Here is a 14,655-nt window from a genome sequence, read left to right as displayed (position 1 = left end):
AAGCAGATATACAAACGCAAGAGGGTACAGTTTGCTAGAAGCTCTAACGAAGCTAGAAGTTACACAGTGTAACGTAGGTAACACTAGCACATTTAGAAGGAATGGCCATGAATCCATTGTCGATGTTACTTTCTGCAGCCCGCCGCTAGCAGTAAGCATGAACTGGAGAGTCAGTGAGGACTTCACGTATAGCGACCACCAGGCGATTCGATATACCATTGGTCGCAAGAATCCCGTGGTACCACGAAGAATTAGGGACTGCGGACGGAAGTGGAAAACGAAAGTATTTGACAGAAAACTTTTTGTCGAGGCTCTACGTGTCGATAGTGACTCCCTGGACCTGACAGCGGATGAACTGACAGAAACGCTTGCAAAGGCATGCGATGTCACAATGCCTAGAAAACGGGAGCCTAGAAACAGACGGGCACCTGCTTACTGGTGGAATGACGCACTCGGGGAACTTCGTGCTGAATGCCTTAGGACCAGAAGAAGCTTTCAACGGGCAAAGAACACCTCTGAGGGAGAGGCACGGAGAAGCGTGCACCGGGTGGCCAAGGCAGCATTGAAACGGGCAATAATTCAAAGTAAATCCAACTGCTTTAAGGAACTTTGTCGAGATGCTGATGCTAACCCCTGGGGTGACGCATATCGAGTTGCAATGGCAAGGATAAGAGGTCCGACGACGCCCACAGAAACGTGTCCAGAGAGGCTAAAGATCATCATTGAAGCGCTTTTCTCGGAGCACGATACAACGATCTGGCCACCTTGTCCATACGGTGAAGTTGAGGAGGTAGACGCCGATGAAATACGTGTCTCCAACGAGGAACTCGTAGCTGCCGCGAAAAGTATAGACGCTAGCGCCGTTTTGACAGTAAATAGGTTGCCAACAAAACCGATTATTTGAAAAAAGTATTTGAAATAAGACTCAGATACAGCCTGTAACTGTAACTTACAAGACTTTCTTACTTGAAATTCTTCGTCAGTGCGAATAAGCTGAAATATATAGGGTGATTTATGTATTTTGGACAGACGTTACGCGTACTTTATTTTGGACGGCAAAATCAAATAGAAATGTCCATAAAAGCGTAAGCGTAACGCCTATCACGCCTATCCAAAATACATAAATCACCCTATATATTTCAGCTTATTCGCACTGACGAAGAATTTCAAGTAAGAAAGTCTTGTAAGTTACAGTTACAGGCTGTATCTGAGTCTTATTTCAAATACTTTTCTCAAATAATCAGTTTTGTGGGTAATCTATTTACTGTCAAAACGGCGCTAGCGTCTAGACGGAAGCAGCACTTCCAGGCGCTTTTACATGGAGAGACGGAGAATAGAAGGAACAGGATAAGAATCGTGAGAGATGGTCACGCTGTGGAAATAATACAGAATAACCCTCTTCTATCAGTGAGCTAGAAGAATAGAAACCATCAAAATTTAAATTTTGGCTGGTAAACGGCTGAATAATGCGTACCGCAGGTGCCTTGTGCACGTGTAGGCATAAAATAGACCCTACAGTGGTTCATAGCCTCTTATTCAGCAACTCCTATTCCTAGCTCCTCGTGGTACCAGCCGGGATACGGGCAACTTTGGAGGAGATCGGGTAGCCAACCCCGGTGGAAGCCAAGGGTGTATGCCGACAGGAAAGGAGGGCTCTTTCGAGCTTCGTTGGCCCTCCGGCGAAACAGGGGGTGGTGTATCAGGCTTTGCAAGTCGTCACACAGTGCACAGTGGTTTGATTGCTCTGAAATCGTGAACTTTTTTAATAACTCTTTTCATAGTGTTTTTTTTAATATGGCGTCTTCGCAAGAATTTTTGTATATCACTAGACGCAACGACTGGTGGTTAGCATTAGTTCGGAACTCAAACACAGGTGGCGCTGCAAAATTTAACTTTCTAATTTGATGGCATAGAGCTATAGTATGTTCTAGAAAGTTTTAGATAATCTTATTATAAAGCTTTTTGCTGAAAATATTATTTCTCTCTATCAGATTATGAGATATTAGGCGTCTTTCATGACGGACCCCCAAAAATCGGGGTTTTCAGTGTAGCTTCAAAACTTTGTTATTTAGGGAAAATTAATGTTCAGCAAACATTTGAATCTATTAAAATCACATACTTTTGTAGAAGAAAGTGAACACGTATCTTCTATACAGAGCGAATTAATGAATGATTTAGGTAAAAATTAGGCATATTTCGTACTGCTATACAATAAAAAGTTGTACACCTGGAGGTCACCAAATCAGACAGAATCACAGATCGACCACGTTTTGATCGACAGTCGGCACTTCTCAGACGTTATCGACGTCAGATCCTATCGAAGTGCTAACGTTGGCTCGGATCAGGCCTACCTAGTGATATCTTAACCTCGCGCGGCTGAAGCAGTCAGACGTCGCCGCAAACTACGCGCGTTCACTCGAAGCTGCGCTGCCGGAAGAGGACGAGCTGGACGAAGCCCCTCTCGAGAACTGTTGGAACACTATCAAAACAGCCATCAGCAGTGTAGCGGAGAGCTCCATCGGGCATGTGCCCCGGAATCAGCGGAACGATTGGTTTGACGATGAATGTAGGAGGGTGACGGATGAGGAGAACGCTGCGCGGGCGGCCAAGATGCACAGTGCCACACGTCAGAACGTGGAAAGACACAAACAGAAGAAGAAGCAGCGAAACCAAACCTTTCGGGAGAAAAAGCGCTACCTGGAAGAGCAGGAATATGCAGAGTTGGAGTGGCTGCATCGTTCTCAGGAAACGCGAAAGTTCTACCAGAAACTGAACGGATCCCGCAAAGGCTTTGTGCCGCGAGCCGAAATATGTTGGGATAAGACTGGCAGTATTCTGATGGACGATCTGCATATAATTTGGATCGTTGTTAGAATTTGGGATATGGAACAGCTACCGGAGGAGTGGAAAATGGGGTTATCTGCCCGATCTATAAAAAGTGCGACAAGTTGGACTATGAGAACTATCGAGCGATCACCGTTCTCAATGCCGCCTATAAAGTGCTGTCCCAAATCATTTTCCGCCGACTATCACAAATTGCGAACAGATTTGTGAGAACTTATCAAGCCAGCTTCGTCGAAGGTCGGTCCACAACGGATCAAATATTTACACTGCGGCAAATCCTCCGAAAGGGCCGTGAATACAGAGTTCCCACGCACCATTTGTTCGTTGACTTCAAAGACGCATCTGATACCATCGACCGGAACGAGTTATGGAAAATCATGGACGAGAACAGCTTCCCCAGGAAGCGCATCAAACTGATTCAATCTCCAATGGATGGTACAAAACTTTGTGAGTGGAGTTAAGCGTAAGGTGCGAGCTTACGGTTATGGTGTTAAAGTTAAATGAAATTAATATGCCAAAAGCTTGCCAATGGGTTACACTTTGTTTTCTGAAAGTTTGAAAAGGATCGGTCAATTAGATAATTTTCTACAGCGTTTCTTCTGTGGTGCAATTTGATGTGGGACACCCTTTAGTGCACATTGTAGCTCCAGTCGTGCGTGGACCAGGAAAATGATACCCAACGTCGTCACGAGCCTCCCAGTTTCCCAGCTGACGCCACGAGAAGATAGTGATAGTAGTTGCCATAACTGACGTGTATGACCACTATAGGATTACACTGCTGTAGTCTTCCTATCTGTGCCAAATTTGGGGCGAACAGGTAGGAGGTTCGCAAGTCTAAAAAAGGTGCTTCAGAGAAAGAGATTCGGCCACAATTATGAGGCTATAGCCGCAACTGAAGCCTTAGGCCTAGGACAATTCTCTAAGAAAGCAATCGAATGTTTAGATAATCGTAAAAAGCATCCCACAAGCAGCGAAAAAACTGAAAGGACTCTTATACATTCTACATGAATTATTAGTAAAGACAATTTATTATTGGTAACCACAGTAATGTTATTGGTGCAGTTTAATTAAATCATCACAGTGTATCAATAAGCAAACGATCAATGGTCGTGTGATATTAACATATTAGAGCTAATTTCTGCAGTAGGTTTAGAATATGTTTATTTTCGAATTGAAATATTTGTTTCGCAATTATTCTATTCTGCTGAGTCCCTTCCAATTACTCCTACTGGCTGTTTATTCGTCACGTTGGAAATTATCACACTATAGAGCTATAACTCTTATGCCTTACATGATCAATCATGAGAAAAATAAACTGTGAGAAAAAGGAACCCGCCTGATTGATTTTCGTCTTTTTAGTTTTTACCTTTGCTTTGCTGTGTGTAATTTCAGTCTTTACTTTAGACAAAAATACTACGGAGAAAAACGAATCGACAACTTTCGACTCAATATTTCACGTGTATGAATTTGATTTAACCGAACGAATAATTTCATACAAATGCTATGCGGCCATTTTTGAGTCACTGCCGTGCTGCTTTACTATGCTTTTTCTAGCTGAATTAACTGAAGTTATTTTAATCATTTAAACTCTTTCTGTATACTGAACTTCAAAGTAAACAAAAGGGAAGCAGTTTATTCCAGGATATTGCATTTTGGTAAATTTTGATAATGCTTCTTTTCTACTTGGAACGAGCATGTCTCTCCAGAATTCTGTTTATAAGCATTCAAGATGCATTAATCATTCGCACTGGTTTGCGTCTCTACTAGTAACGTTATGCAGCGTTTATGCAACACGTTACTATTTTTGTTGCATAGATGTAGCAGATATGTTGCGCAACAATAAAAATAAAATTAGTAAGGATCTGTTGCAACCAAACCAAAATAAAATAGATTCAACTTTAATCAGCTTCAATTTGCAGAGTTTATAGTAGATCTGTTGGATAAAATCTGAACCCAACTAACAAAAGAAGTCAAATAATTACAGTTCCTAATGCGTGCGTGTATAGGCGTGTGCGTGTGTAATGTTTTTATTTTAATTTACCTTCTGGTTCTTAAAACAGGCATACCTTGAATGATAATATTTGTATAATAAGTGTTTATTTATTATTTATTTATAAACTTTTTTTAATGGGGCAATGTAATAAGTATAAAAATGAAAACAAAAGTTTGGACATACTAAAAACTCCGCCAATTCATCAGATCCAAGAAAGTAGAGAGTACGCTACTTTAAAAGTAAATGAAATAAAAACGTTTAATTGTTTCCTGGTATCTGGTTCTGGTCCACCAGTCGTCGTGTGTTCGAATCTCAGCCGGCAGAAGCTGTTAGATTTAATAGGATCGTAGCACTAGCCCCGCAATTTTCCTGTACTCTAACAGCTGGCTGCGAATTCTGTTGAACAAAAGCAGAAGGTCATGTTTCGAAACGGAATGTAGCACCTAAGCTTTCCTTTGCTTTACTTATTGTTTCTTTTAACAAATCAATTTTGTCCAATTTATTAATGAATTAAATAGGCTTTGTTCACAGAAAACAGCCCGACAGTGACCAGATAGAGTCTAAACCCCATCATTATATAATAGAATACCGTCAGATTCCAAACACATTGTCACAACAAACTGTGTTGTAGAACAACCAAGAATAGGGCTTATTTTACCTGGATCAGTAAGTTTGATTTTCGAACGTTGCAAAGTTATTCTGAGTGAAACAATTGAAGGATAACGCTAACGCTAACGGAAGCGGTTAAACGCGATAAATGCTTTCAACACCGGATCATTCTAGCTGACTGCAGCTCGTTCACTTGGCATATTATTAGATCGGGAAGATTAGAGCAAAGCCTAAATATCTACAGAATTTTCTACGAAATTCTATTTTGGAGCTTTCGTCCCTCTATCAATATCGTTATTATCATATTTTGTCTTTGTAACAAGATAAAATTTTCATCACTAATATCATTCCGGCGTTTTGCTGTGTTGCTGCTGTTATTATTATTTGTTTTGTTTACTTTTGTTTGTTAATTTGGCGAGAAAGATCAAAGATTAAGTATGGCCTAGGGTTTCGATCATTTTCCTATATCGATCTAATCTATAGAAATCTTCTATAAGTACTGCCTCAGGGGCATCGTTTAAGAGAGTAAGTATTGTGAAAGTTACAACAAACCCAATTGTAAGACTTGTCCGTAGCAACTCAAAGCCATAGTTGAAACTACAGCGGTCTACGGCGGAAATGCGTCGCCCTTATCGTTTTCTACTCGTTATCACGTATATTGACTTTACAACTCTATCAGTTAGAATCTTAATAGCTACAAAAATACTACGGAACTGTGGAATCTGTGATCTGATGTTCTGTTCATTCTATAATAATCATCAAGAAGAACGGGATTACGAGAAAAAACATTGACTGAAAAAAAAATCGTTTCATCCCTCCCCATTCTATCAATTATCCTAATATCACTGTTATTACTTTTTCTTGCCATCGGCAGCATCGTTGCCATCTCTGCTTTTCGCAATCAAATCGTTGTCACTGTTCGGTTCCGTCTCGTCCGAACCGTCATCATCCGGGTCCGGATCCGATGCCGACGATTGCTGCTGGTGTGGTGGTGGCTGCAACTGGTGTTGATAGTGAGCAAAATTATTTCGTGACTCCGAACCACTGGACGAAGTTCGCGACAGCGAGCACCGGCGGGCCGACTTCGGCTCCCGGTTTATTCCCGGCACTGATGGTGCAACCTCCGAGGGATCGGTTTGCTCGCCGCAACCCAAATTGATATCCGTAAGGGAACCATCATCGCAAGGTGCTGATTTGGACTGCGACATTAGGTTCTTGAGCGGGGTGCGGCTCTTCCGAACCTGACCACCTTCGGTTTTGTAAAATTTAAACGGAAGCTTCGATTGCTGACTTTGCTGCTGCTGTGGCGGATACTGATGGTAGTGATCTGGTGGGTTCATTCCTCGGCACGATCCGGTGGAGTGGTTGCCCTTGTACTTCTTGAGTGTGGCAGGAAGACTGGAGGATCCGTGCTGTTCGGAAGGATAGCTCTAAAACAAGAAAAATTTCGAACTCAATAAAAATCAAGGAATGGATGATCGACATCAAATATGTACATCACTGTCGGCATCGTCCTGCGAGAAGGTTCCATCAATATTGCGCTGCTTCTTGTTTAACGCAGCAGCTAAACAGCCCACACAGATGTCGTTTTTATCAGGCTTATCAGTCACGGTAGCACATCCGGAAGCACCATCAACAATAACTTCTTCCACACTGTCTTGTCTGAGCGACTGCCTATTGGAATGCTGTAGACTGGTCGAGCCCCTGGCTCGACGATGCTCACGATCCAGGTCGGACTCAGAAGAACTACGGGAGAGCTGCAAGGAGTAGCGAAAAAAAATTAATTCTTAGTTTTGTCAAGGGCAAAGGTGAGATTCGGTTTTATACTTGATGCTCGTTGGAGGCCCTAATTTGTGGTAGAGGACTAACGCTGTGACGACGCTGGTAGCCACCTCCGTCGGTGCTGCTGTGATCGTCAATCAGATCACCCTCTTCCATGTCCATATCTAGCTGCAGTATACTCTCCTGACTGCCGGTAAACTGAAAAAATCGATAATGATTACGATTAGCTTTTGCATTATTCTCCTAGCAAAGTAGTGACGAAATAATGCATTATGGACTATGTTGCTGTAGGGATTAGAAAACCAAAAATTTCTTGTGTGTGAAAACTTGTCCGTGAGTGAAAAATACATGGAAACTAAATATAGGGTACTACACAACTTCTTCTGCCTAATTCTCTTTTGGGCCTACTCTCTGTTTTCCATAGCCACAGAGCCTGTGAGAAAAGTTGGATTTGAATCCGGTTCCCAACTTTGAGTAAACAGGAACGTTATACAAACTTAGTAAGCGTTGCTACAATGACCCTTTCTTACCCAATTTTCCATTCTTTCCGTTTTACGTCTTGTCACGCTTTGGAGACACTATCAACACCTTTGTTTCATTACTTTCTTCTTCTAACAAAGGGGACCGTTTATTGTAAAAGCTAGCCTCATAAGAAATTAAATCATTATTTCTGGACTAAATGATTTGGATACTGACTAGTTGCTATGCAAGATTGAAATCTGACTAGTTTCTATGCAAGAATGTAAACTATCTCCTGCCCCTACTTCCTCGTGACCCTTGCTGTAGTATGCAGACAGCGGAGGGGAACTGCCCTCTTCGTTGTTTTCTATCACCTCGTAAACTGACTAGTCTTTCCTGATAGATCTACAGTGTCCCTGTTACGTGTGCATTACCCTGGATGGTAAATGGTTGAATAATGCACTCCAGAACTACGACGAAGTTCCACAGCCTCTTATTTAGCAACTCATATCTCTACCTCCTCATGGTACCACCCGGGATACGTTCCTTAGTAGAAATCGGACAACCGGTGGAAACTAGGGTCGTATGCGGACAGAGAAGGAGGCACTCATGCGAAGGCTGAGTGTAAACTCTCCGCCTGCAAATGACGGATCTCGATAGAAGCATGTTCGATGACCTGAAAATACTGAGAACCTGAGCAGAGGGTCCAAAGCCCCCAAAGGAGGATGGTTTAAATAGCTGTTATCCATGGGTAAAAGTAAAAACATGAATGGATAAACCCCTAATCCAAGGTGTCATGCGAACCGTGCCGAGGGATGAATGGTGGGGGGGGGGTTCTATAAATACTCAGCCTCAAACAGAGCCTGTGGAGTACCACAGCGCCCTCCACAGTAATCAACCCTTACCGCATCATGAGGGGCTCTGATGTGGCGGACTTTTCTTTCCCCTCAACTCATGGGATTCTTATGGAAAACAAAATCAAAAATACAACAAGTGTAGATACGGTGGAAAACCCGTTCGCGAGAGGAGGCAACCAGCGTTCTCCACCAAGGGTGGAGAAGAATGGAGACGCTGTACCTAAAGTGGTAGCAACGTCACAGCAGCTCGATATAATAATCGAGTTCACGTCAGGAAGCGGCAATTTCTCCAAGAACCTGAAGCAGTGCTTGCTCATGCTTCGGAAAACCTTGAATGCAGCGACCAAAACGCACAACGACCTCGTGGCGCGCGCAGGAGAGGCGAAGAAGGTGACCGTGAAGGCGTCGAAGACAGTACAGACGGACGCCTGCCCGTTGACGGAGTGTCGCAACGCGGCCCAGGAGGCCACGGAAAGCGCTACCAGCAGCGGTAAGGCGTCCGCAAGCGTCTGAGACAGTCCCCGGGGGATAGCACCCCTGGTGGACCGAAAAAAACGCCTGGTAAAAGCCCTCAGGCTAGCGGGTTGGCAGAGCTACGATGCTCCATACGCATACGCATACGCAGCATACGATGCTTCAAGACGGGTACCCGTGGACCGAGGTTAAAGCCAAGAGGAAAGGCGGAGGAGGCTGCAGTAAAAAAACAGCTCCACCTAAACCGGCAAGGAAGCGAGCGAAGAAGAGCGACGCTCTTATCTTGAAAACCGACGGGTCGAAATACTCAGAGGTTCTGAAGGCCATGAGAGCAGACGCCCTACTCAAGGATCTGGTCGCGGACGTGCGAAGCATCCGCCGCTCACGCACGGACGATATGATCCTCGAGTTAAAGAAGGACGCCACCAAGAAGAGTTCCGCGTACAAGTCCATAGCAGAAGGAGTGCTAGGGGACGGAGTGCAAGTACGTGGTCTCACACCAGAAGTGACTCTCCTGCTTAAGAACCTGGACGAGATCACCGAGCTGAGCGAGGTCGTATAGGCTCTCAAAGAGCAAAGTGGAGTTGTGGTGTCAACCGAGGCGGTTCGCCTACGCAAGGGTCTAGCCGATCCCAGGTATCCACCATACGACTTCCGCTGACTGACGGAAACGAAGCCCTGAAAGCTGCTTGGCTAAAAGTGGGGTGGTCGGTATGCCCACTTAGCGTGCTCAAGCAGTCGGAAGCTTGCTTCCGGTGCTCCGAGCACGGACATAAAGCCTGGAACTGCAAGGGGCCAGATAGGAGCCAGTTGTGCAGGAGTGCTGGCCATAAAGCAGGAGTGCTGGCCATAAAGCAAGGGACTGCGCGGAGCCTCCCAAGTGCCTGATCTGTACCGGTAAACGAGACGCAAAACACGTAACGGGTCCAAGTGACACAACTCAACCTGAACTACTGCAGCACGGTTCAGCAGCTGCACCAAGCAGTTTCTGAGTCAGCAATGGACATTGCCATAATCACGGATCCATATCACGTCCCTGCTGGAAACGGCAACTGGGTCTCGGATAGGTCTGGGGCGGCGGCTATATGGACGACAAGCAGGTTCCCGGTTCAGGAGGTTGTGTCAACTGCAGACGAGGTATTTGCGGTTGCCAAAGTGGGTGGAGTGTTCTACTGCAGTTGTTATGCTCCGCCGAGTTGGTTTATCGAGCAGTTTACGCGGATGGTAGACCGAGTATCAGTTGTGCTGACTGGTTTAAGGCCGGTGGTTGTGGCGAGCGAATTTAACGTATGGGCAGTAGAGTGTGGAAGTCGTCGCACGAACCATAGGGGTCGGATTCTGCTTGAGGCTCTGGCAAAGCTTAACGTAAATCTGGCCAACGTTGGTACCACAAGTACCTTCAGTAGGAACGGTGCGGAGTTTATCATCGACGTGACTTTCGGCAATCCTGGTCTGATAGGAGACTGGAGGGTAGACAACAGCTACACTCACAGTGACCATCAGGCGGTCCGCTATGGTGTCGGTTAAATAACGAGGCGGCAGGCGGCGAGTTGAGCCGACACTCCAACCACCCGTGGATGGAAGACATCTTACTTCGATTCCGAAGTATTTGTGGAAGCGATCCGAAAAGAGTGCGGTGAACGCGGTATGCCCGATCCGAACGCTGATCATTTGATTGAGGTACTGTCGCGAGCGGGTGACGCTGCCATGCCTAGGAAAAGCCGACCTAGGTATGGGAGGTCACCGGTTTACTGGTGGACATCTGAAATTGCGACATCTGAAACTCCGCGGAGCGTGCTTTCATGCAAGGAGAATTATGCAAAGAGCTCGTTCGGACGAAGGCAGGGCTGAATGTCGAGTAGCACTGGTTGCTGCACGCGCAGCGCTTAAGAGTGTGATAAAAGCTAGTAAACGAGCCTGCTTTGAAAGGTTATGTGCTAGTGCTAATGCGAACCCGTGGGGTGATGCAGAGTCATAATGGTTCCATTGAGTTGATCGCCGCAATTCAAATTGTTTGCTTCTTGTGATCGGCGGTTTTCGGCGAAAATAAATTCAAATTCAAGTGCCAGTCTGTCCGTACGTTTCGAGTTACTTACTGGCTTTCACTCATCATCTGCGGACACTAAAAACGATGTATTTAACAAATTACACATATTACAAATTAAATTTAAATTCAGACTTACACATTTTGCGTCTTAACACTACACACTCTATCTCTTTACAAACACATAATACATAAACTATCTTCTGTTCTGCTTTCTCCCAAGTTTTTGTATCACAGGGTTGTAGGCGGTTTTGAAAGCTACAGAATCAATTTGTTTGTTTACGATGTTATCCTCACCTCTAATCTTAATATGAAACGTTTCAGCAATCAGCCTGGTGTTATGTTTGGAAATCTTTTCTACTATTTTAGCCTCGTCAAAATTAAATTTATGTCCTGTTTCGTAAAAGTGTTGCGTCAAACCTGTACCACCAACTGTTTTAGATTTTATCGTATATTTATGCTGTTCAATTCGTTTGTGCAAAAACTGACTAGTTTCTCCTATGTATGACTTTTGACATTGTCCGCAACTGATTTCGTACACTACATTTGTGTTTTTGTCCTTTGTGATTTTATCTTTTAGTTTTGTAAATAAAACGTCTTTTACTTTATCAGTTGGTTTGTGAGATACGTCAATATTGAATTGCTTCAAATACCTACATAGCTTTTCACCCAAACCGGCAACATAGGGAATTGTTACAAATTGTTTAGTTGTTTCTTTGGTCGGTACCTCTAGCGTGTTGTACATTCTATGTAATCTTTGTTTTATAATCTCTTGTACAAAATATCTAGGATAATTATTTTTAAATAACATAGATTTAACTGTTAGTAATGTTTTTGGTCTGAAATTAGCATCTGTTAACTTTAAGGCCCTGTCAACTAAAGCAACTGCAGTTTCATGATGAGAATGAATGTTTGCGACAGGATTTGCAGAAATCCAGGCGTTTTCTGAAAAATCGTAGCGATCTGTTGGTTACAAAAGCAGATAAAGGTAAAACAATTGTCATTATGGATCGTGGCGAATATGATACGAAAATGCAATCGCTTGTTAATGATGATGAAACCTACGAACGTCTAATCAGAGATCCCACAACTGTTACCTTAAAGAAAATCAATTTAATCATTGACAAGTGGTGTAACGAAGGCTATATTGAACCATCTGTAAAGGGGCAGCTGAAATTGTTTAATTGCAACCCGCCACGAGTATATGGACTACCTAAGACGCACAAAGAGGGTAGACCATTAAGAATAATAGTCTCAACTATCGGAACGGCGACGTACAGAATGGCAAAATATCTGTCTAATATCCTGAATCATATTGTGGGAAAAACGCCGCATCATATAACAAACAGTTTCGAATTTGTGAACGATATACGTGAACAAAATTTGCAGCCAAATACCATTCTGTTTTCCTTGGACGTAGTTTCTCTTTTCACAAACGTGCCTGTGGACTTCGCGCTGGAATCGGTTGATCAACGATGGAATGAAATAGAGCAGCATACTTGTATCGAAAAATGTAGTTTTATGGAAATGCTAAAAGTGGTACTGGAATCAACCTTTTTCCAGTACAATGGTGGATTTTTCCGGCAAAAATTTGGAATTCCAATGGGTTCACCTCTTTCTCCGGTAGTTGCAAACATTGTGCTGGAACGTATAGAACAGGCGGCCTTGGAAAAACTAGAACAACGTGGAGTAAACCCTGTTTTCTATATGCGCTATGTAGATGACTGTATAATGGGCGCCGAAGCTGAACATGTGGACGAGATCCTTGGCGTCTTTAATAGTTTCCACCAGAGAATGCAGTTCACCGTCGAGTTGGAGATGAATGAACAGTTGAAATTCCTAGACACCATCCTACGAAGACATGAAGGGAAAATAACAACAGAGTGGTCGCCGAAAGATCCGAATAGTAGATATTTGGATTACAACTCAGTCAGTCCGTTTTGTCATAAGAAAAATACTGCAGTTGCTTTAGTTGACAGGGCCTTAAAGTTAACAGATGCTAATTTCAGACCAAAAACATTACTAACAGTTAAATCTATGTTATTTAAAAATAATTATCCTAGATATTTTGTACAAGAGATTATAAAACAAAGATTACATAGAATGTACAACACGCTAGAGGTACCGACCAAAGAAACAACTAAACAATTTGTAACAATTCCCTATGTTGCCGGTTTGGGTGAAAAGCTATGTAGGTATTTGAAGCAATTCAATATTGACGTATCTCACAAACCAACTGATAAAGTAAAAGACGTTTTATTTACAAAACTAAAAGATAAAATCACAAAGGACAAAAACACAAATGTAGTGTACGAAATCAGTTGCGGACAATGTCAAAAGTCATACATAGGAGAAACTAGTCAGTTTTTGCACAAACGAATTGAACAGCATAAATATACGATAAAATCTAAAACAGTTGGTGGTACAGGTTTGACGCAACACTTTTACGAAACAGGACATAAATTTAATTTTGACGAGGCTAAAATAGTAGAAAAGATTTCCAAACATAACACCAGGCTGATTGCTGAAACGTTTCATATTAAGATTAGAGGTGAGGATAACATCGTAAACAAACAAATTGATTCTGTAGCTTTCAAAACCGCCTACAACCCTGTGATACAAAAACTTGGGAGAAAGCAGAACAGAAGATAGTTTATGTATTATGTGTTTGTAAAGAGATAGAGTGTGTAGTGTTAAGACGCAAAATGTGTAAGTCTGAATTTAAATTTAATTTGTAATATGTGTAATTTGTTAAATACATCGTTTTTAGTGTCCGCAGATGATGAGTGAAAGCCAGTAAGTAACTCGAAACGTACGGACAGACTGGCACTTGAATTTGAATTTATTTTCGCCGAAAACCGCCGATCACAAGAAGCAAACAGAGTCATAATGGGAAACGACCAAGGGCGTGATGGCGCCCGCAGAGCGATCGCCAGAGATACTGGAGCGAACCACCGAGGACATCTTTCCGCGCCACGAGCCAAGGCCCTGGCCTCAGGCCGCTGAGTCGTCCCACGGCCGACGTTCCAGTATCTCAAACCATAGCGTAAGATGGTCGGCCTCCATGCCGAACATCCAAAGTAACATGGGCAACGGCGGTTTAAAGGTTGAGGAGGAAGCGACGGTTTCGAACGAGGAACTCATTGATATCGCTAAACCCCTAAAGGTGAGCAAGGCACCGGGGCCAGACGGTATCCCGAATATGGCCATTAAAGCTGCTATTTTAGAGGCTCCCGAATTATTCGGGGCAGTAATGAATAGATGCCTGGAAGCTGGCCACTTCCCGGACAGATGGAAGCGACAGAACCTGGTCCTATTGCCGAAGCCGGGAAAACCTCCGGGTGTCCCCTCGTCATATAGGCCGATCTGTCTGCTCGATACTACCGGCAAGGTATTCGTTATTGCGCAGTTGTCACGCTCAACGTGAGAAATGCGTTTAATAGCGCTAGCTGGGACTCCATAGCCAGCTCGCTTCGGAACGTCCAAGTGCCGGTGTCGCTGTACAGAATTCTGGAAAATTATTTCCAGAATCGTGTGCTATGCTACAACACGGAGGAGGGTCAGAAATGCGTTCCAATCACCTCAGGGGTTCA

The 14,655-nt window shown here is 43.5% G+C and overlaps 1 protein-coding gene across 1 annotated transcript in view; it reads right to left on the bottom strand.

The window, feature by feature from the left end:
* Positions 1-5,491: 5,491 nt before the first annotated feature.
* LOC128735597 (E3 ubiquitin-protein ligase goliath) overlaps positions 5,492-14,655 on the bottom strand; it is an 85,477-nt gene continuing 76,313 nt past the window's right edge. The window contains exons 8-10 of the mRNA XM_053830080.1: positions 7,274-7,426; positions 6,943-7,203; positions 5,492-6,876 (exon numbers count right to left, since the gene is read on the bottom strand). Coding sequence (XP_053686055.1) covers positions 6,298-6,876; positions 6,943-7,203; positions 7,274-7,426 — 993 coding nt within the window. The 3' untranslated portion in view covers positions 5,492-6,297. The remainder of the gene's footprint in view (positions 6,877-6,942; positions 7,204-7,273; positions 7,427-14,655) is intronic.

The sequence above is a fragment of the Sabethes cyaneus genome, chromosome 2 (genome assembly GCF_943734655.1).
Source record: "Sabethes cyaneus chromosome 2, idSabCyanKW18_F2, whole genome shotgun sequence".
In the NCBI taxonomy this organism is placed as follows: Eukaryota; Metazoa; Arthropoda; class Insecta; order Diptera; family Culicidae; genus Sabethes; species Sabethes cyaneus.
The sequence above is the reverse complement of the archived record's forward strand: the minus strand, read 5'-3'. Positions and strand labels throughout refer to the sequence as shown.